The 21,570-nt window shown below is 34.5% G+C and overlaps 2 protein-coding genes across 7 annotated transcripts in view; one reads left to right on the plus strand and one right to left on the minus strand.

Annotated features, from left to right (window-relative positions):
- LOC128555218 (RUN and FYVE domain-containing protein 2-like) overlaps window positions 1-21,570 on the plus strand; it is a 97,260-nt gene that overhangs the window by 47,553 nt on the left and 28,137 nt on the right. For all 5 annotated transcript variants that reach the window (XM_053536945.1, XM_053536949.1, XM_053536946.1 and 2 more), the window contains one exon: window positions 16,480-16,577. In XM_053536945.1, the coding sequence (XP_053392920.1) occupies window positions 16,480-16,577 (98 nt within the window). The remainder of the gene's footprint in view (window positions 1-16,479; window positions 16,578-21,570) is intronic.
- LOC128555221 (prepro-gonadotropin-releasing hormone-like protein) lies at window positions 653-8,700 on the minus strand. 2 transcript variants are annotated; one of them, XM_053536951.1, is made up of 4 exons: window positions 8,596-8,700; window positions 6,200-6,389; window positions 4,409-4,474; window positions 653-3,074 (listed from the first exon to the last, which is right to left on the minus strand). In XM_053536951.1, exons 2-4 carry the CDS (start codon window positions 6,380-6,382, stop codon window positions 3,027-3,029), a joined length of 297 nt encoding a protein of 98 aa, XP_053392926.1. In that variant the 5' UTR covers window positions 6,383-6,389; window positions 8,596-8,700; the 3' UTR covers window positions 653-3,026. The 2 variants fall into 2 exon arrangements, with proteins under 2 accessions (XP_053392926.1, XP_053392927.1); XM_053536952.1 differs by lacking the exon at window positions 8,596-8,700 and adding an exon at window positions 6,818-6,911.

Genomic DNA, 21,570 nt, shown 5'->3' on the forward strand with positions numbered 1-21,570 from the left:
GAATTATGCTGGTATTCTTCGCCAGAGATATTGCTCAGCTATTATTCAAAGAAGTGAATGTCTGTCAATGCAGACCTATTATTATTTTTATTGGCCACCTGAACATTATTCAGAGTGAGCTGTTAGCACAGTTGGATAGTCTTTTATTAGCATTTATCATTCATTGCTCTGCATCAGTTATTCTGTGTCAACATTTTAAGTTCAGTATTTTCTCCTCTGAAACTACCAAACTTGGTCTGTAATATCCTGGCATGGTTCCATTTGACCACTTTTAGGGGCAACTAAAAATAGAATGGACCTCCTTTCATGGCCCTCTCTCAGATCTTTCAAATGGTTCCGCTTGCCCTTTGTAGGGGCTGCCAGTGCTAAAAAAAGAAACACTTCTTTAAACAACTTCTCATAAACTAATTGATCGAACCTAATCAAATTGGTCTTTAGCATCCTTTTATGGACTTCTCATAAGTTTGTATTTGCTATAGCCCGAGGAAAATTGAAAGTTTCAACTTTTATAATTTTGTTTTAATATGACAACACAATTAAAATGATATAACGTATGGAAATTTACATTAACATGGAAAATATTGACATTACAGAAGCTTTTGCTAGACCATGATGATTCAAAATACTTAATATGTAATAATAGCTAAAGATATTCTAAAGATGTTTAGAAGTTTCAGCTTAAATGACTTTTTCATGATATTAACATTGCCTTGAAGAGGGGAGTGGAGATAGTTGCAGTGGCCGTCTCATGGTCAGACTTAAAGTATCAGTCCATAACTTTATCCTCCCATACAAAATATATTGGTACATAAATATTAATTTTATTGGTTTGCCAACTTTATTCTGTTTTTGTAGCTAAGGTACTATCGGACATGACAGTATACACAACAAAGCACATTGTATTCGTTTTGAAGGTTGATATCTTTATTAATATATGAGTTAAAAGTTAGATATTTTGTTTTCTTATGTAAAATTATATATACAGATACAAGATCAAAAAAATTAATGTAGAATTTAAAATTCTTAGTTACTGTTTGATTCAAAGCCCCCACAATAGATATTACCATCATTTTTTTTCTCGCGTAACAAAACAGAACATACATCATTGTAAGTGACTGCTGTAGAAATTTCTCTAATCATAAAGATTATCATGTATTGTTCTTGTACAGTTGCAATTATATCCCTATTATTTTGAGTTTTTGCCAAAATATATAGAGTAAACTCCGCTTATAACGATATCGCTTGTTCTGATATACCGCTTGTAACAATGCTGTGGTTGCAGTCCCGACTCGGGCCTTCTATATTTCCTTTACTTTGACTCCAGATGAACCTATATTTTTCGGATGTAACAATGTGCTTTTCAGGTCCCCAATGCATTGTTTTCCTGTTTAATGAGATAATTATGGTTTGCGAGAAAGTGTGACCGGCGCTGAGATGATTAGGGGTAATCAAACAAATTATCGCACTAACAATTCAATGAATTGAAAGTAATTTTCACACATTTACAGCTAGATGCTTTTTGCTGAGTACAAAATCATCTATGAAGTTAATAAGGGACTTCGAAAAAAGCAAGATATTGTGGCTGATTTTGGAATTAAGCAAATCACACTTAGCACAATATTAAAAAACCTGTATGCTGTCATAAAAGCATATGAAACTTACTAACACTGACGAAATTGACAATGATTGTGACTCTGAAACGGAACAGTCCCTCAGCCACCCTCGTTATCAGAATTTAAAAATGCAGTTGAAGTTTGTAGGCAGTTTGTAATGGCCAGTTCCAGTGACAATATTGATAATATGTTCTGCTGTATAAATGAGCTTGAAAAGTTTGAAATAAATTCGCATGCCTTAAAGAAACAAACAAAAATCACTGATTTTATTATAGCGAGTTAATGCAAAGTGAAATAAAAGTTTTGTGTACAGATTGTACTGACGTTTATGAATGTTGAATGTTTCACACATCCTCAAACAAATGAATGTACATTTTGCTATTACAATGAAATTAAATGCAATGTTATAGTATATTTATGTGACATTCCTTTTGTAATGTATTTATATTATTTCGTAATTATCAATAAATTTTCATAACCTTTGATGAAAATGAAGTACATATTTGACTAGTAAGTTAAGTATGTAAGTAAATCGTATACAGAATGTATTCTATATTATGAGTTGCACATCTCTTTAATCAAGCACTTATCTGATTTTGGTTTCGGCCAATGCCGAACTCAACTATGGGTGTAATGATAACCCGATGTAACGATATGAATTCTACTGTCCCCTGAATATTGTTACAAGCGGAGTTTACTGTATTTACATTATATTCTTCTCAGTAGCTGAGAGGTTTCATGCCATTAAAATGGAGTTTTATTTTTGCCTTTTTTGTAACTTGTTTGGACCAAAATGGGTGAAGTTTCAATAGAAAATCTTCTTTAAAATGAATTTAATATACTAAGTTTCTAAGTAACTTTTAAACTTCTTGACAGTTAAGAAGTATGTGTCTTGTGTCAAGCATTTGTAATTTTGTAAGAATGATGTCTAATTCCATTACCAGTACTATCCAGTATGTAAAAAGAAATTCATGATTATAATTTAAAAAATCAGTTATAGAATATTTGGAAAATAAAACAATTATTTCTTCATTGTAAATGATCCACAAACATAATTATCCAAATCTTATAAAATTATGTTCTCTTAAACTTATAGTAAAAACTATTCATAAAATCGTCATCATCTTGTAACAGAAGTTAAATGCAGTAACAATTGAGGAACGTAAGCAGTACAATATTTTTCAGTGTCTTGTATTTGAAATGTTCCTTTCCAGTTTGACGGTAATAGCACATGTTTATTGATGATTATTATCACATGTTGGTTGGTGTTGATACATCACATTATCCTGATGGTTTACTTATGTATCACATCTCAGTTAGTGTTGATGTTGTTTGTCCATATATCACATAGTAATTGGCATTGATATGCACGGTAACAACAAGTAAATTAATGATGTATCGTATTTAATTGTTTTATTTTTTCTCATCAAGTGGTACTGTGTAGGCAAGGTCCTTCTTCAGCTGAAAAAAATATCATATATAAATAAAGAGGTACTAAATATACCTTCTTAACCCTTAGCCTGCTGGCGGCAGATGATTCTGCCTTTGCGACCAGTGTAGACCAAGATCAGCCTGCACATCCGTGCAGTCTGATCATGGTCTGCACTGTTCGCTATTCAGTTAGTAAATTTTCAGTGAACACCTCTTCGAATAATAAATGGTATTGCCCAAACTGAATGATGGAACAGTCCATTTTAGAAATTTAGCAGGCTAAGGGTTAAGTGACTGCTGACTACAAAAGACTCCATAAAAGACTAGATTTTATCAGATATACCATACTTATAATAATGTGTTACTATTACAATTCTAAGCTCAAAGATAAGCTCAAAGATGAATTTGTCTGTAATTATTTTTTACAATGATTTTACATAAAGTATCTAGAAAACAAAATTACATGTCATTGCAATATCCACACCCTATCTGAAAGGTCAAGGTCACATTTAGATTCAATATTTAGATTCTTTCCATGTGATGTCTATAACTTGTATTTTTGCTTTGTTGGATATTAAAACACTTGCCAGAAATATGCAAGATATGAAGATGATATATTGCATTCTGATAGAATCCCTACTACATTCAAAGGTCCTTGGACTTTAGATGATTTTGCTAGTCTACCTACTTGAAAACAGGGGAATTACTTTATATAATTGTCATAATGTCTCAGATGTGTTTTCTGAGCAGGATTGTTTTAGAATTATGAGAGATAGAGTGAAATTGTTTACATGTGGGAATGCTTATACTTACAGTAGACAGAAATTGCAGCATTTATTGAGTTATCAAAATTAGGAAGAAATCAAATTTTATACTCAGAGGACATTGTAATGTTATTGCTTCGCAGTCTGGATTATTTGGTCATAAACGGTTCTATAATTGTTGCACATTTTAAGACAGATTTTGTATACATATTATAGTCCTTAACCCTTACCCTGCTATATTTCTATAATGGACTGGTCCATCTTTCAATTTGGACAGTACCATTTATTATTTAAAGGGGTTTGCACTGAAAATTTACTGACTGAATAGCGAACAGTGCAGACCATGATCAGACTGCACGGATGTGCAGGCTGATCTTGGTCTGCACTGGTCGCAAAGGCAGAATCATCTGCCGCCAGCAGGCTAAGAGTTAAAGAGTTAAAACAAGTAATACACTTACTAAGTAAGATTAGAAATATCTTTGGCATTATTTTCTGCTCATAATTATGTAAATTCATAAGAAACTGTGTTAATCACGCTTGTCAAATATAATAAGAAACTTTCAAGAACTCTAAGAAATGAAATTTGAATGTATGACTTACCAGATTTCTGAGTGTTGGTACACCACCCATACAACTGGTGTCAGACAACATCCTGTATACTTCATCCTGAAAATAATATAAACCAGTAATACTCAGTTACCAAAGCAACTGCAAGAGTAAATAATAAATTCATAACTATTATGGACCTTGTAACAGCAGGCAAAGTATAGGTAAATACAAGAGAGTTTGATGTTTCATCAGAAAATTGCCATAACTTTAAAATTTATGAAGTAAATTTATTATAATATGCAAGTTTTGTTAATTGAATTTTACAGTCAGGTTTGTAATGATAAACTTGTATTCAGAGTAACATTTCATAAAGCATAATAAATTTAATAAAAGAAATATCATTTTATGGTAAAATTCATAATAGTTATTATTGAAACGTTATTTTGATTATGCATGGCACTGAATTTTTTTTCCAAGAACTGTTTTAAATTAACACAAAATGTAAATTATTGTTTCAAAGTGTTTGAATAATTTTTTGAGATTAAATCTTAATTTGGTTTTATGAGACCATTCTGGCATGCTTTTGAAAATATAACATCAAAAGATTCATTCAGTTTTTTTTTTGCCAAAAATGTAAATTTTGTGAATTAAACATTACATTTGGTCAAGTTTTATTATAAAAAGAGGAATTTATTCGAAATTAAAACTGTGGAGGCAGATTTTTATGAATTGTATTTGAAAGTTGTAAGCGATAACCATTATTTTCAATTTATGAAGTAAGGTCTGTCATATCAGACAACTGAAATCTGTTTTATGGACATCTTAAATAACAATATAGCAAGTTAAAGTATCTGTGTGGGATGGAGACGCTCAGAATAAATGGAATTTTTAAGTTATGGTATTTATGACCTTTGCCATATAATTAATTTAATAAAATGATTTGTTTCAAAATGGTAACCTGTAATGAAATAAAACAATCATGATGCATTAGAAAGGATTGAAGTCAGAACAGCTCCAGCGTCACCAAGAAGTTGCACTATTGCTATTTTTAGCTTGACTTTTCGAAAAAAAAGTAGAGCTATTGCACCAGATCGCCCTGGTGTCGGCATCGCCATCGGCGTTGGTTAAAGTTTTTGATAAAGTCAAATATCTCTGTTACTATCAAAGCAATTGACTTGAAACTTAAAGAGTTATTTACTATCAAAGTCTACACCAGGAGAAACATTCCCTATAGCTCTGATTGAATTTTGACAGAGTTATGCCCCTTTTTAACTTAGATTTTTTTTGTTTAAGTTTTTGATAAAATCAAATACCTCTGTTTTACTATCAAAGCTTTAGACTTGAAACTTAACATAGTTATTTACTACCAAAGTTGACATTAGGAGAAACAATCCCCATAACTCAGATTTGAATTTTGACAGAGTTATGCACCTTTTTAACTTAGAATTTTTGGTTAAAGTTTTATAAAGTTTTTACTGGCAAAGCTCTAATTCAGAAACAAGCACAGAAAAGTCGAGCACGCTGTCATCAGACAGCTCTTGGTTTTAACTGTTGTAATGGCAACGGTTTATGAATACTCCTGCAGTAAAACAATTTTTACCAATTCAGATGTGAAATGGTGTCAGTTATGGTGGGGACAGTATTCACAAAGTAAGATTGTTTTCATTAACTTTTTTGAAAACTCATTGACTATTTATTTTCTACCTTTTGCTTATAAACTTAATACTAAGTAATACAGTAAAATTGCCTCCAAAAATCTTCATGTGTTGAAATTGCAAATAAATTGAATGTTGTAGCAGGATCTGTATTTGATTATTGCAGATACAATCAATTGTTACTTACCTCAATAAGTTTAAAAATTATTGTTTTAACTTCTTGTCTAAAATGGCATACTGGTTCTTGCATTGCCCTTTTTCCTGGATTCCATCCATTGCTAAAGTGATAACTTTGACCTTGAACTCTGTTTGTCTGTATTGTTACCATAGCAACAAGAACTGTCAATAATATGCTAATGCAGGTATTCATCTTTTCTCTGCAAATAGAAAAATGATATAACCTTAATGTTCTAATTTGCTAATCATCTTGCATTTTCATCCAGTTGGTTATTAAAAATTAATTATTCGATGAATGTGCATTTTTCTTAGAGAACATTTTATCTGAATCATGAAAATATATATATATACTTGTTAGCTAAAAGATACATAAATATTTCATTCCTTTTTGTTGGCTATATAAATATAGAATTACATATAATATCAAGTTTTTTTTCTTTCTAAGAATTATTCATATACAGACTGAATTTTTCACAAGAAATCCTTAATTTTTTCTCCTGAGGTAGTGTATTAAAAGTTCTTAAAAATGATATCTATATAGTATGTAATATAGTTATTAAATAATATTCTTTTCAAACAGTAAAAAGGAAACATTATAATAATTAAAAAAAAAAAGATTTTCACAAACCTTATTATTTTTGTTGACTGAAAATATTCCAATAGAAAGTGTGAGTCGCAAATGATGTGGGCATTGGGAAGAGTGACATTTTATAGTATATCACAACTTTATGTTACAATACACTAACACATTTTGACAATCCTAATTACAGCTTTCGATTATCGTATGAAATTACAGTGGCCTCCAGATACAAGCGCATGAGATACTAACCTTTTTCTCGGCTTTAGAAAGAGAAATTTCATGAATAAAATTGCATTTGTTATAGTTCCAATAGATTTCTTCATTGCAGCAGCTCCTTTTGGTAACTTAATTATATTCCAAGAAAAGATTTGTTTCCATACATTCTTTAGTGCCTCAGGTCTTTTAATAGGAAAATATGCCCCCAGTAACATATTATTCTTAAATTATTTTAGTGGCAATATTTAATTTTCTTATAATAAAAAAAGTCAGTTTTGATAATTTTAATTTACAGACTTATCACTATCAAAAGCTATTGACACAGAATGAGCAAAATATGCTTTTAATTGTTATATTCTTCATAAATTGATTTTAGAATTGTTTGAAAGTAACTTGGTTTTAGTACTTAAAAGTCTGAGAATATTAATCTTTTCTTAAGGGCATTTCTGGCAGTTGTTACAGCACAACCCTTAGTCAATTGACAGTACGTAGGCAGTTAAACGTTACTTAATGATTCTCCATTAGCGTAAAATATAAAGTTGAAAAGTTGTGGACTTCACATTAAATTGTGATTTTTCTTTATTTGGTAAAAAGAAAAAAGGTTGGTTTCTCTGTAAAGGAATAAAAACAGGGATGCCAGTTTACAAGTTAGAAGACTGAAAGTAGCAAAAGTGCAATACATTGTTGTTATAATTTTTTTTTTATGCAAAGTGAATTCATCTTATATAAAGTTGGTTTATTTATACTGTTGTTATATGTGCAGGTAACAATATTTAACAATATAGGCTGTCAGAGATAAGTAAATATAAAATAAATGTTAAAATATTTTATCAAGAAATGAGTTTTTTCTTGTAAAAATGAATTTAATCCTAAGTTATATTAATCAAAATACCTCAGGAAAAAACATGGCTACCAATGAGTTTTATGTACTTTTTTGTTGTATATGATAACACAGCAGAAGCGGAATCAAGTTGTCCGTTGATAAAAGAATATGATAATAAAAGAGCAATTTTTTGGTCACATTAAGTATAACCAAGAAGCCGTCTTAGAAACAAAAATTGAAAAACAAAAATCTGAAAAACAGACAAACTTTTCTTAAGAATTTTAGATAATACGAAATTTCTTGTACTGAAGTGAAAATTTTAGAAAAGCAGTTTATGAAATTTAATTTTTTTTTTTTTTTTCAGTTTTGAATGCAAATTTCAAATGCAAATTTCAAATTGGTCATGCACTTTCTATTCTTTGCATACCTTACAAATGGGCATGGTTACAAAACCTAATAATCACTGAAATTGATAGAGAAAATATTGAAGTAGATATTTGTAAAATTTGAATAATTCTGTCCATGGGATATAAATTCTAGGAAATGTCTGCAATTATAAATATTTATGTTGACACTCAGTTTAACAAAAAATACCAACAGGACTGGTGTTTAAATAAAATGCAAGTATTAAATGTTAATTATTGAATTATTAAAAGTTTACTGCAAATTTTCATTTTCAATAAAAGATGCTCCTAGATTTTTAAATACACATTTTAAATATGAATTAAAAGGCTACTTTACAATGGTTACGATAATATGTGCGAATGACAAAAGATATTTGGCCTACCTTTCCTTGAAGTATTTTCCAATGTCCAAGCACTTGTAATGTGATGTTAGCTTCTCATAGGACAGTATGTTTACTCCATTCCTGCCTTTTATACCAAAAATGTGATTGCCATTGGGGAATGTGTGGGTATCTGTGAGCATCTGAACAGCTGCCACGATATGGTCCCACAATGTATGACTTGTGCAAATTGCTACATCATTTCCTTGTGGCTCCCTTGGGCTGATTTAGGTACGCTGAATTATCTGAATGGAGTCTTTGTCTAGTCATTACATTGTAGTAAGTTTTTCGCTAATTTGAATGAAAGAGAATTAAAGTCCTTATAGCTGTTAACTCATATTTGAAGATCGCCCAAACTGCTATCAGGTGTGAATATGTTGCATGATATAGTAGTATAATGTCTGGGTAGAAGTATCAAGGAGTAGCTATTGATGTTGTATGATGTTTCCTTTTATATACTTAATGTGTTTGGTAAAAAAAGTTCCATAAGAATCATTCTGTTATATTGAAGTATAGATAAAGATATGTAAGAAAGAGGTTCCCAAAAGTATTTAAAGGGACTAACCCACACAATCATGGTGTGGATTTGATAAAATCAAACGTTTCCTATATTCACCTTTATGTTGCATATTTGATGTTCTAACAATGTATTTTTAGCTCACCTATCACGTAGTGACAAGGTGAGCTTTTGTGATCGCCTTTCGTCTGTCGTCCGTCGTCCATCCTTCGTCCGTCGTCCGTTCACAATTTCTTGTGAACATGATAGAGACCACAGTTTGCAATCAATTTTAATCAAACTTGCACACAACTTGTATTGGCATAATATCTCGGTTCCTTTCGAAAACCGGCCAGATCCCATCATGGGTTCAAGAGTTATGGCCCCTTAAAGTGCCAAAATTTGCTATTTTTGGCTTGTGAACGCGATAGATACAACATTTTGCAATAAACTTTAATCAAACTTGCATACAATTTGTATTGGCATAATATCTCGTTTTTTTTTAGCTCACCTGTCACATACATAGTGACAAGGTGAGCTTTTGTGATCGCCCTTCGTCTGTCTTCCGTTGGTCGTCCATGAACACGATAGAGACCACAGTTTGCAATAAATTTTAATCAAACTTGCCGCCAACTTGTATTGGCATAATATCTTGGTTCCTTTCGAAAACTGGCTAGATCCCATCATGGGTTCCAGAGTTATGGCCCCTTAAAGGGCCAAAATTTACTATTTTTGGCTTGTGAACATGATAGAGACCACATTTTGCAATCAACCTTAATCAAACTTGCACACAACTTGTATTGGCATAATATCTTGGTTCCTTTCGAAAACTGGCCAGATCCCATCATGGGTTCCAGAGTTATGGCCCCTTAAAGGTCCAAAATTTGCTATTTTGGCTTTTGCAGCCATATAGAGACTTCATTTATGGTTTGATTTGATACAAACTTGCAAAATATCTTCAACAACAATAAATCTTGGATTCCATGATGAATCTGTCAGATTCAGTCATAGGTCCTGGAGTTATTTTATATCTGATTACCTCCACTGATTTTAATCAAAATGGATTTATATCAGTAAGTACTTATAGGACTCATTTGAAATTTCACTGTAATTGTCATTAGTTGGAATGAGACAATCAGGGTAGATAACTATGGACTGATTTTATGTCAAATTACCTCCCTTTGTTTCAAATTAAAATGGGTATATCTCCGTAACTAATGAAGATACTGATCTGAAATTTCATTTATGCCATCAGATGGACTTGGACAATCAGTGAAGATACATATTGACAGAATTTATGACAAATTACCTCCCTTTATTTTTAGCTCACCTGTCACAAAGTGACAAGGTGAGCTTTTGTGATCGCGCAGCGTCCGTCGTCCGTCCGTGCGTAAACTTTTGCTTGTGACCACTCTAGAGGTCACATTTTTCATGGGGTCTTTATGAAAATTGGTCAGAATTTTCACCTTGATGATATCTAGGTCAAGTTCGAAACTGGGTCATGTGCGTTCAAAAACTAGGTCAGTAGGTCTAAAAATAGAAAAACCTTGTGACCTCTCTAGAGGCCATACTTTTCAATGGATCTTCATGAAAGTGAGTCAGATTGTTAAACTTGATGATATGTAGGTCAGGTTCGAAACTGGGTCAGGTGTCTTCAAAAACTAGGTCAGTAGGTCAAATAATAAAAAACCTTGTGACCTCTCTAGAGGCCATAATTTTTATGGGATCTGTATGAAAGTTGGTCTAAATGTTTATCTTGATGATATCTAGGTCAAGTTTGAAACTGGGTCACATGCGATCCAAAACTAGGTCAGTAGGTCTAAAAATATAAAAACTTTGTGACCTCTCTAGAGGCCATACTTTTCAATGGATCTTCATGAAAATTAGTCAGAATGTTCACCTTGATGATATCTAGGTCAAGTTCTAAACTGGGTCACATGCCCTCAAAAACTAGGTCAGTAGGTCAAATAATAAAAAAAACTTGTGACCTCTCTAGAGGCCATATTTTTCATGGGATCTGTATGAAAGTTGGTCTGATTGTCCATCTTGATGATATCTAGGTCAAGTTCGAAACTGGGTCAAGTGTGGTCAAAAACTAGGTCAGTAGGTCTAAAAATAGAAAAACCTTGTGACCTCTCTAGAGGCCATACTTTTCAATGGATCTTCATGAAAGTTTATCAGAATGTTTACCATGATGATATCTAGATCAAGATTGAAACTGGGTCACGTGCCTTCAAAAACTAGGTCATTAAGTCAAATAATAAAAAAAACCTTGTGACCTCTCTAGAGGCCATATTTTTCATGGGATCTGTATGAAAGTTGGTCTGAATGTTCATCTTGATTATATCTAGGTCAAGTTCGAAACTGGGTCACATGCGGTCCAAAACTAGGTCAGTAGGTCTAAAAATAGAAAAACCTTGTGACCTCTCTAGAGGCCATACTTAAAATGGATCTTCATGAAAGTTAGTCAGAATGTTCACCTTGATGATATCTAGATCAAGTTTGAAACTGGGTCACGTGTCGTCAAAAACTAGGTCAGTAGATCAAATAATAGAAAAACCTTGTGACCTCTCTAGAGGCCATATTTTTCATGGGATCTGTATGAAAGTTGGTCTGAATATTCATCTTGATGATATCTAGGTCAAGTTTGAAACTGGGTCACATGAACTCAAAAACTAGGTCACTTTGTCAAATAATAGAAAAAAGGACGTCATACTAAGTTCAAAACTTGGTCACGTGGAGACAGGTGAGCGATTCAGGACCATCATGGTCCTCTTGTTTCGTGAAATTTAGGGGCCTGGAGCTCCTGAATATTCTGTATATTTCTGTAAATTAATTTATGGGACCTGAACTTAAATAGCAATATAAACTATTGAAAAACAATTACAAGATACTTTTATTTAACATTTATAAATTTAAATTCAAAAGGCAGAAAATTGCATCACGTATCATGACTTTTTTTGTGGTTCAGTTATTGAAAGTAATATGATAGTATTCAACAATCTTCTATGTGGATGACTTTTGACCAACATTATCATGAAGATTTCAACAAAATTTTGTTCGAGAATGATTTACTTAGTTTGGTCTTGTTGACAATGACTTGTCATAAAGAGTTGTATGCAAGTGAGCGAATTAAAGCCGTCATAGTCACTACCTTCTTGGTAAGTATATCAGTTTCCCCAAGTTAAAAATTTGGTCTAAAAATGGAGAAACCAGCAATTATCAAAGCCCTGATTGTCATGGCAAAGCACCTTGATGTCATAATTATAGGCCAATAAATTTATGAGTTGTAATGCATAATGACAGTTCCCTTGCCTGGATAAAGTTCCTGGATATGAATGAAGGAATACAGAATTGTAGGGAATGCTTGTCTGATTGGATACATCAGGCAACTCCCACTCAATTGGATAATGTGTCGTAACTGTAAGATTCTCCCCATAAATTGTAAGCATTGATGCATGTAACAGGAAGTGACAGTTTATGGTAAAAGGGAGAAATTTTATATCATTGTTTCTATAAATATGCCAACAGATAAAACACAATAATTTTGATGGCAGGTTTTGTGTAATAGGTTTAAAGTTCTGTGATTTACCATTTCTGCACTAAACAGTATGGTGATATGTTTAGGATATGCGTTTATATTTTTGAGGTTAAATTATCTGGTGCGCACAACATCTTACTTTGAGCACATGACATCTTATCTCGAGCGCACAACATCTTATCTCGTGCATACAGCATCTTATCTCAGGGGCACAACATCTTATCTCGTGTGCTCTATCCTTATCTTGTGTGCTTGACATTTTATTTTGTGTGGACAACATCTTACATCTTATCTCGTGTGCTCTATCCTTATCTTGTGTGCTTGACATTTTATTTTGTGTGGACAACATCTTACATCTTATCTCAGGGGCGCAACATCTTATCTCGAGGGTACGATATCTTATCTCTTGCACTCTATTCTTATCTTGTGTGCTTGACATCTTACCTCATGCGCATGACATATTATCTGGAAGCACAACATCTTATCTCGAGGGTACGATATCTTATCTCTTGCACTCTATTCTTATCTTGTGTGCTTGACATCTTACCTCATGCGCATGACATATTATCTGGAAGCACAACATCTTATCTTGAGGGCACATCTTATCTCGAATGCACGACATCTTTTCTCAAGCGCACAACATATTATCTGTATATATATTAGGGCCCTTTGTGTGTATTGAGTTCATCAGTAAAAACATACAGACGAAAAGATAATTAGGGTTCCACCTATCCAGATGTTATTTAAACTTCTTAAAAGTATAAGTTTATTACATCATTTTGGAGAGCAGTGCACATAATTGGTCATCCTATCTTCAAAATTGAAGGAATATAATGGTGCTTACTGCATGTTAGAATAGCAACAAATCTCAGTTTGACTGATAATATCAATTTGCACTGTGTCATTACATGCATGAACAGATTTTTCATAAAGTGTGTCATATAAAACATTCAGTAACATGATCCATAAAAAGAGATTTTCTTAAGAGACTAAATAATGCACATGCGCTAGAAGGAAGCATTATATTTTGCTAAGCTTAATCTTGTATACTAACAATTCCTCCGAAAGTTCTTTCACATTTTTGTCAGTGATTTTTGAATACCTTGATGTGTAGGCAGTAGTTGTGTCTGCTGGAAGAAGATAATTTCAGCCAATTATTGAGCAATACAATAAAAGCTGTAAGCATCCTGATAGTAATTTCCTAAAGATGTACAGAACAGGTGTTGCAGCTTGCTTGGGGCAATAAAATGAAATAACATGTGGAAGACTGATAGAAATTTCCTGCTTTGATATTTCCTACCCGATTTAGAATAAGTATGACAGCTAAAGGGTCCGGAATTACTCTTGTTGTGAAAATGTTTGCCTTGACTTGTTTCCTTACATGGAATGTTTTGCTGGTTGTAAAAAATTGATTTCACCTAAACCAATGGTAAGTGCTATGAGGTTAGCTATATTGTGATGTTCATCTGTATGCCCCTCCATTCACATATTGTTCAAATCACATCTCCTCACAAACTGTATGACCAATGCAAGTTGATGAAACTTGGCTTGGATATTCCATGAGTGGTCCTCTTCCAGATTTGTCGAGATGGCTTCGTTTGGTTGTATGTAATGAAAAATTTAAAATTATGCTCTTAAGTTTGTGTTGCAAACATCTTAAAAAATATTAAACCTTGAGTCATTAAACCATCTACAGTGACAGGAATCGGGGGCATCTGTGTCCTATGGACACACATCTAGTTTATCATAGACATGCAAGCTGCACCAGGTACTTTTAGCTCGACTGTACCAAATACATGGAAAGCTATCTCGACCCGGTGTCAGTGTCCTTCCGCGTCCCCAGCTTGGTTAAAGTTTTAATGCACTTTCTCATTATCTCTATTTCAAATTTAAAATTTCTCAAAGGATTTGCTTCAAACTTCAAATAGTTATTCCTCTTCATCACCCACATCATATGGCACAAGGGCATTTTACTCTCGCTCCAATATCTCCCCTTTTTAGTAAAGTTTTCGTTCACTTCAACTCTATCTCAGTTTTTACAAAACGGACTTCATTCAAACTCCACATCATCACCCACATCGTATAACACAAGGTCCATAAGCCTAGCACCAAATTTTTATGAATTATGCGCTGGTAACTTTTCACTTAGAATTTTATTTTATTTTCATGCATTTACTCTATATCTCTGTTATCGCAGAACGGATTTGATTCAAACTTTAAATATATCATTTTACACAATGGTCATAACTCTGGCACCAATATTCCTTTTATCATCCCCCATTTTACTTTAAATTTAATGTTACAGTTTTGATGCACTTTCAGTTTATCTCTGTTATTCAAAACAGATTTGATTCAAACTTAAAGGCACTGACCTCCAGATTTTGGAGAAAAAAAATATCTTTTTTTAGCTCATCTGATTTTTTGAAAAAAAATGATGAGTTATTGTCATCACTTGAGCGGTTGTCGGCGTCGGCGTCGGCGTCGGCGTCGGCGTCTGCGTCGGCGTTGCCAGGTTAAGTTTTATGTTTAGGTCAGCTTTTCTCCTAAACTATCAAAGCTTTTGCTTTGAAACTTGGAATACTTGTTCACCATCATAAGCTGACCCTGTATAGCAAGAAACATAACTCCATCTTGCTTTTTGCAAGATTTATGGCCCCTTTTGTACTTAGAAAATATCGGATTTCTTGGTTAAGTTTTATGTTTAGGTCAACTTTTCTCCTAAACTATCAAAGCTATTGCTTTGAAACTTGGAATACTTGTTCACCATCATAAGCAGACCCTGTACATCAAGAAACATAACTCCATCTTGCTTTTTGCAAGAATTATTGCCCCTTTTGGACTTAGAAAATCAGTTTTCTTGGTTAAGTTTTATGTTGAGGTCAGCTTTTATCCTAAACTGTCAAAGCTATTGCTTTAAAACTTGCAACACTTGTTCACCATCATAAGCTGACCCTGTACAGCAAGCAACATAACTCCATCCTGCTTTTTGCAAGATTTATGGCCCCTTTTGGACTTAGAAAAATCATTTCTTGGTTGAATATTATGTTTAAGTCAACTTTTCTCATAAACTATCGAAGCTATTGCTTTAAAACTTGCAACAGTTTTTCACCATCATAAGTGGACACTGTACATCAAGAAACATAACTCTATCCTGCTTTTTGCAAGAATGATGGCCCTTTTTAGACTTAGAAAATCATGGGTAGGACAATATTTCTATTATACAAACAAAATCAGATGAGCGTCAGCACCCGCATGGCGGTGCTCTTGTTTTTAAATTGAAGTTTTGTTTTAATATGAACTCTAGAATTACATTTATATGAGTTTTTGTTTCTAAGCTATTTTAAAAAAGTCAAATGAAGAAAAAAAGATGACTATGATGGGAATTGAACCTGAATCACCACGGCAATAGAAAGATTTTCTGCTGTCGCTACTAATAGCATTATGGAGGATTCATTATTTTCCAGATATCTAAAAAAAAGAAATTGTTGTTGAATGTCCCTTTAAAATAAGTTGTACCACATGATCATCAGCCACATCATATGAAACGAGGGCCACGAGTCTTGCACAATATTTTAATGAATTATGCCCCCTTTTTACTTCGAATTTTAGGTTAATTTTGGTGCATTATCACTGTATCTTGCTTATTACTTAATGATTATGATTTAAACTTAAAATAATTCTTCCACATCATCATCCCCATCATATGACACACACAAAGTGGATATAGTCAAGCGCACTGTCTCCTGTGAAGCTCTTGTTTTGTTAGACTGATATTTAGCGACATCTGTTTTCTTGACTGTTGTTATGATGCTGATGCTAAAACTGACTATATCTGTGCATATCATTTCAGACTTGTGATACTTCTTTGAGACATAAAACAGAAATGGTTACAAAGCTGGAAGAAAAGACAAATAACCTTGTGTCAGTGCTCAAAGATATGGAGAAAAAGTAAGTCCTGTGAAATCTATTAATTTCATGCATATGGCCAAACAGTGCTGGAGAAAAAGCTCTATCAGAATCATTCAGTTTTTTTTACGTATTGCCAAAACAGCTATTTCATGGGCATATGAAGATTACATTTATGGTAATTTATTTGTTCATTGTGGATTAATTTTGTGGATTGGCACAACTATGAAATCCATGAAAAAGTAGTCGCTGATGAATATTAATGATTTCCCAGAGTAATGATGATTATCATAGTTGAACATGATATGGCAGTAGTAGATTGGGAAAATGGAATTTCCAACAAATAAGTTGGGGAGAAAAACATCTTTAGGCTTTCAGTATCAAAGACTATGGAAAATACCAGCATAGGAGTTAAACCTTCCTTTTAATAGAAGTAAATTTATATATAATATGAATATTATCACATCTTTATGCTTTCGATGATTTTGTCAGACATGAAACTAAAACAAAAAAATCACAGAAATGAAATGGCTTTACAACAAAGATAGGATACAAATAGAATAAAAGCAAAACATACCATTAGGGGCAGTACTTGCCAATTAAAGAGCTGGTTAGTATGTGATACACAAGAGGACCCAGTTTTATTTTAGATATGTGACACAGAGGACCTGTTCTGTCATGGTTTTGTTTAATGTATGTGAAAAAGAGGACCAAGTCTTTACAAATGTGATACAGAGGACCCAGTCTGTCAAGGGTTTGTTTTATATATGTGAAAAAGAGGACTTGTCTTTACGTATGTCTTTGCGTAGGACTCATTCTGTCAAGGATTTGTTTTATGTATGTGAAACACAGAGGACCCAGTATTTACGTGTGTGATACAGAAGACCCATTCTGTCATAGTTTTATGTGTGTGAAAAACAGGATCCAGTCTTTATGTATGTGATACAGAGGACCCTTTCTGTCATGGTTTTTTAGCTCACCTGAGCACAAAGTGCTCAAGGTGAGCTGTTGTGACCAGTCATTGTCCTGCGTCTGTCATGCCTCATCATTTGCCGTGTGAACACTAGAGGCCACAGTTGTGACCCTATCTGTATGAAACTTGGTCAAAATGTTTGTCTTGATGATCTTTAGGTCAAGTTCGAAACTGGGTCATGCGCAGTCAAAAATTAGGTCAGTAGGCCAGGTCAAAGGAAAAGCTTGTGAACACTCTAGAGGCCACAGTTGTGATGCAGTCTTTATGAAACTGGGTCAGAATGTTTTTCTTGATGATCTCTAGGTCAAATTCGAATCTGGGTTATCATTTGGGGTCAAAAACTAGGTCACCCTGTCAAATAAAAGGAGAAGCTTGTGAACACTCTAAAGCCTACAGTTGTGACTCAATCATTATGAAACTTGATCAGAATGTTTGTCTTTAGATCATTTTCCAAACTGGGTCATATACGTTCAAAAACTAGGTCACTAGGCCAGATCAAAAAAAATCTTGTTAACACTCTAGAGACCACAATTTAAGTTTAAAACGCATGAGAATTTGTCAGAATGTTTGTCTTGATGACCTCTAGGTCAGCTTCAAATCTGGGTCATGTTGGGTCAAAAACTAGGTCACCCTGTCAAATCAAAGGAAAGGCTTATGAACACTCTAGAGGCAACAGTTGTGACTCAATCTGTATGAAACTTGGTCAGAATGTTTGTCTTGATGATCTCTAGGTCAGGTTCCAATGTTGGTCATGTAGGGTCAAAAACTAGGTCCCCCTGTCAAATCAAAGGAAAAGCTTGTGCACACTCTAGAGGACACAGTTGTGACCCAATCTTTATGAAACTTGGTCAGAATGTTTGTCTTGATGATCTCTAGGTCAGCTTCAAATCTGGGTCATGTTGGGTCGAAAACTAGGTCACCCTGTCAAATCAAAGGAAAAGCTTATGAACACTCTAGAGGCCACAGTTGTGACTCAATCTGTATGAAACTTGGTCAGAATGTTTGTCTTGATGATCTCTAGGTCAAATTCAAAACTGGGCTATGTGGGATCCAAAACTAGGTCACTAGGCCAGATCAAAGGAAAATCTTGTTAAAACTCTAGAGTCCACAATTTAAGTTTAGAACTCATGAGAATTTGTCAGAATGTTTGTCTTGATGACCTGTAGGTCAAATTCGAATGATGGTCATGTAGGGTCAAAAACTAGGTCCCCCTGTCAAATCAAAGAAAAAGCTTGTGCACACCCTAGAGGACACAGTTGTGACTCAATCTTTATGAAACTTGGTCAGAATGTTTTTCTTGATGATCTCTAGGTCAAGTTCGAATCTGGGTTATCATTTGGGGTCAAAAACTAGGTCACCCTGTCAAATCAAAGGAAAAGCTTATGAACACTCTAGAGGCCACAGTTGTGACTCAATCTGTATGAAACTTGGTCAGAATGTTTGTCTTGATGATCTCTAGGTCAAATTCAAAACTGGGCCATGTGGGATCCAAAACTAGGTCACTAGGCCAGATCAAAGGAAAATCTTGTTAACACTCTAGAGTCCACAGTTTGAGTTTGAAACTCATGAGAATTGGTCAGAATGTTTGTCTTGATGACCTCTAGGTCAAATTCGAATCTGAGTCATGTAAGATCATAAACTAGGTCATCCGGTCAAATCAAAGAAAAAGCTTGATAACACTCCAGAGGCCACATTTATAACCTTATCTTCATGAAACTTGGTCAAATTGATGATCTTGATGATCTTTAGTCCAAGTCCGATTCTGAATCATATGGGGTAAAAAACTAGGTAACCTGTTAAAATCAAAGAAAAGCCTTGTGCATGCAATAGGGGCTGCATTTTTATGCCCCCGAAGGGAGGCATATAGTTTTTGAACCGTCTGTCCGTCTGTCCGCAATTTTCGTGTCCGGTCCATATCTTTGTCATCGATGGATGGATTTTCAAATAACTTGGCATGAATGTGTACCACAGTTAGACGACGTGTCTTTCGCAAGACCCAGGTCCGTAGCTCAAAGGTCAATGTCACACTTAGACGTTAAAGGATAGTGCATTGATGGGGGTGTCCGGTCCATATCTTTGTCATCCATGGATGGATTTTCAAATAACTTGGCATGAATGTGTACCACAGTAAGACGACTTGTCGCGTGCAAGACCCAGGTCCATAGCTCAAAGGTCAAGGTCACACTTAGACGTTAAAGGATAGTGTATTGATGGGCGTGTCCGGTCCATATCTTTGTCATCCATGGATGGATTTTCAAATAACTTGGCATGATTGTGTACCACAGTAAGACGACGTGTCACGCGCAAGACCCAGGTCCGTAGCTCAAAGGTCAAGGTCACACTTAGACGTTAAAGGTCATTTTTCATGACAGTGCATTGATGGGCCTGTCCGGTCCATATCTCTGTCATTCATGCATGGATTTTAAAATAACTACGCATGAATGTGTGGCACAGTTAGACGACGTGTCGTGTGCAAGACCCAGCTCCGTAGGTCAAAGGTCCTAAACTCTAACATCGGCCATAACTATTCATTCAAAGTGCCATCGGGGGCATGTGTCATCCTATGGAGACAGCTCTTGTTCATTTGATGTGCATGAAACTTGGTCAGAATGTTTCTCTGCATGAAATCTGGGATGAATTTTTATCGGGGTCATGTGGGATCAAAAACTAGGTCATCTGGTCAAATCAAAGAATAAACTTGTTTACACGAAGTGACAAGGTGAGCTATTGTGACCGCTTGATGTCCGTCGTCAGTCGTGCGTCATCCGTCAACAATTTCTAAAAAAATCTTCTTCTTGAAAACCACTGGGCAGAATTACACCAAACTTCACAGGAATGATCCTTGGGTGGCCCCCTTTCGAAATTGTTCAAAGAATTGAATTCCATGCAGAACTCTGGTTGCCATGGCAACCGAAAGGAAAAACTTTAAAAATCTTCCTGTCCAAAACCACAGGGACTAGGGCTTTGATATCTGGTGTGTAGCATCATCTAGTGGTCCTCTACCAAAATTTTTCAAATTATCCCCCTAGGGTCAAATATGGCCCCGCCCCCGGGGTCACATGGTTTATATAGACTTATATAGGGAAAGCTTTGAAAATCTTCTTGTACAAAACCACATGGCGTACGGCTTTGATATTTGATATGTAGCATCATCTAGTGGTCCTCTACCAAGATTGTTCAAATTATTCCCCTAGGGTCAAATATGGCCCAGCCCCGGGGATCACATGGTTTATATAGACTTATATAGGGAAAAGTTTGAAAATCTTCTTGTACAAAACCACATGGCCTAGGGCTTTGATATTTGGTATGTAGCATCATCTAGTGGTCCTCTTCCAAGATTGTTCAATTATCCTCCTAGGGTCAAATATGGCTCTGCCCCGGTGGTCCCAAGTTTTACATAGACTTATGTAGGAAAAAAAGTTTAAAAATCTTCTTGTTTGAAACCACAACACTTAGACCTTTGATATTTGGTCTGTAGCACTGTCTTGTGGTCCTCAACCAAAATTGTTCAAATTGTACCCCTTGGGTGAAAAGAGGCCCTGCCCTGGGGGTCCCAAGTTTTATATAGACTTCTATAGGAAAAAGCTTTAAAAATCTTCTTGTCTGAAACCATACGGCCTAGGCTTTTGATAGTTGGTATGATGCATGTCTAGTAGTCCTCTACCAAAATTGTTTAAATTATGCCCCTGGGGTTAAAAGAGGCCCCGCCCTGGGGTCAGTTAGTTATTATGTGAGTTATATAGGAAAAATACTTAAAAGATCATCTGATTCTATTTCCAAGACTGTTGAATTATAATTACCTGATGACCCCAAGTAATATGATGTCACTTGACTGTGACCTTGACCTACTGACCTACTTTCTTGTTTTTTAAGATACAGCCTTGAAATTTTGATGACGTACACAGTTTTGCACACAATTCGTAAAACTGAATTTCATTGACCATGAATGTGACCTACTTACTTTCTTAATATTTTATCATCATTTTGACATTTGAAACATGTAGCTCATATTACTCAGGTGAGTGATCCAGGGTCATCATGACCCTCTTGTTTGAAAAAAAA

This window comes from Mercenaria mercenaria, chromosome 2 (assembly GCF_021730395.1).
Source record: "Mercenaria mercenaria strain notata chromosome 2, MADL_Memer_1, whole genome shotgun sequence".
Taxonomy (NCBI): Eukaryota; Metazoa; Mollusca; class Bivalvia; order Venerida; family Veneridae; genus Mercenaria; species Mercenaria mercenaria.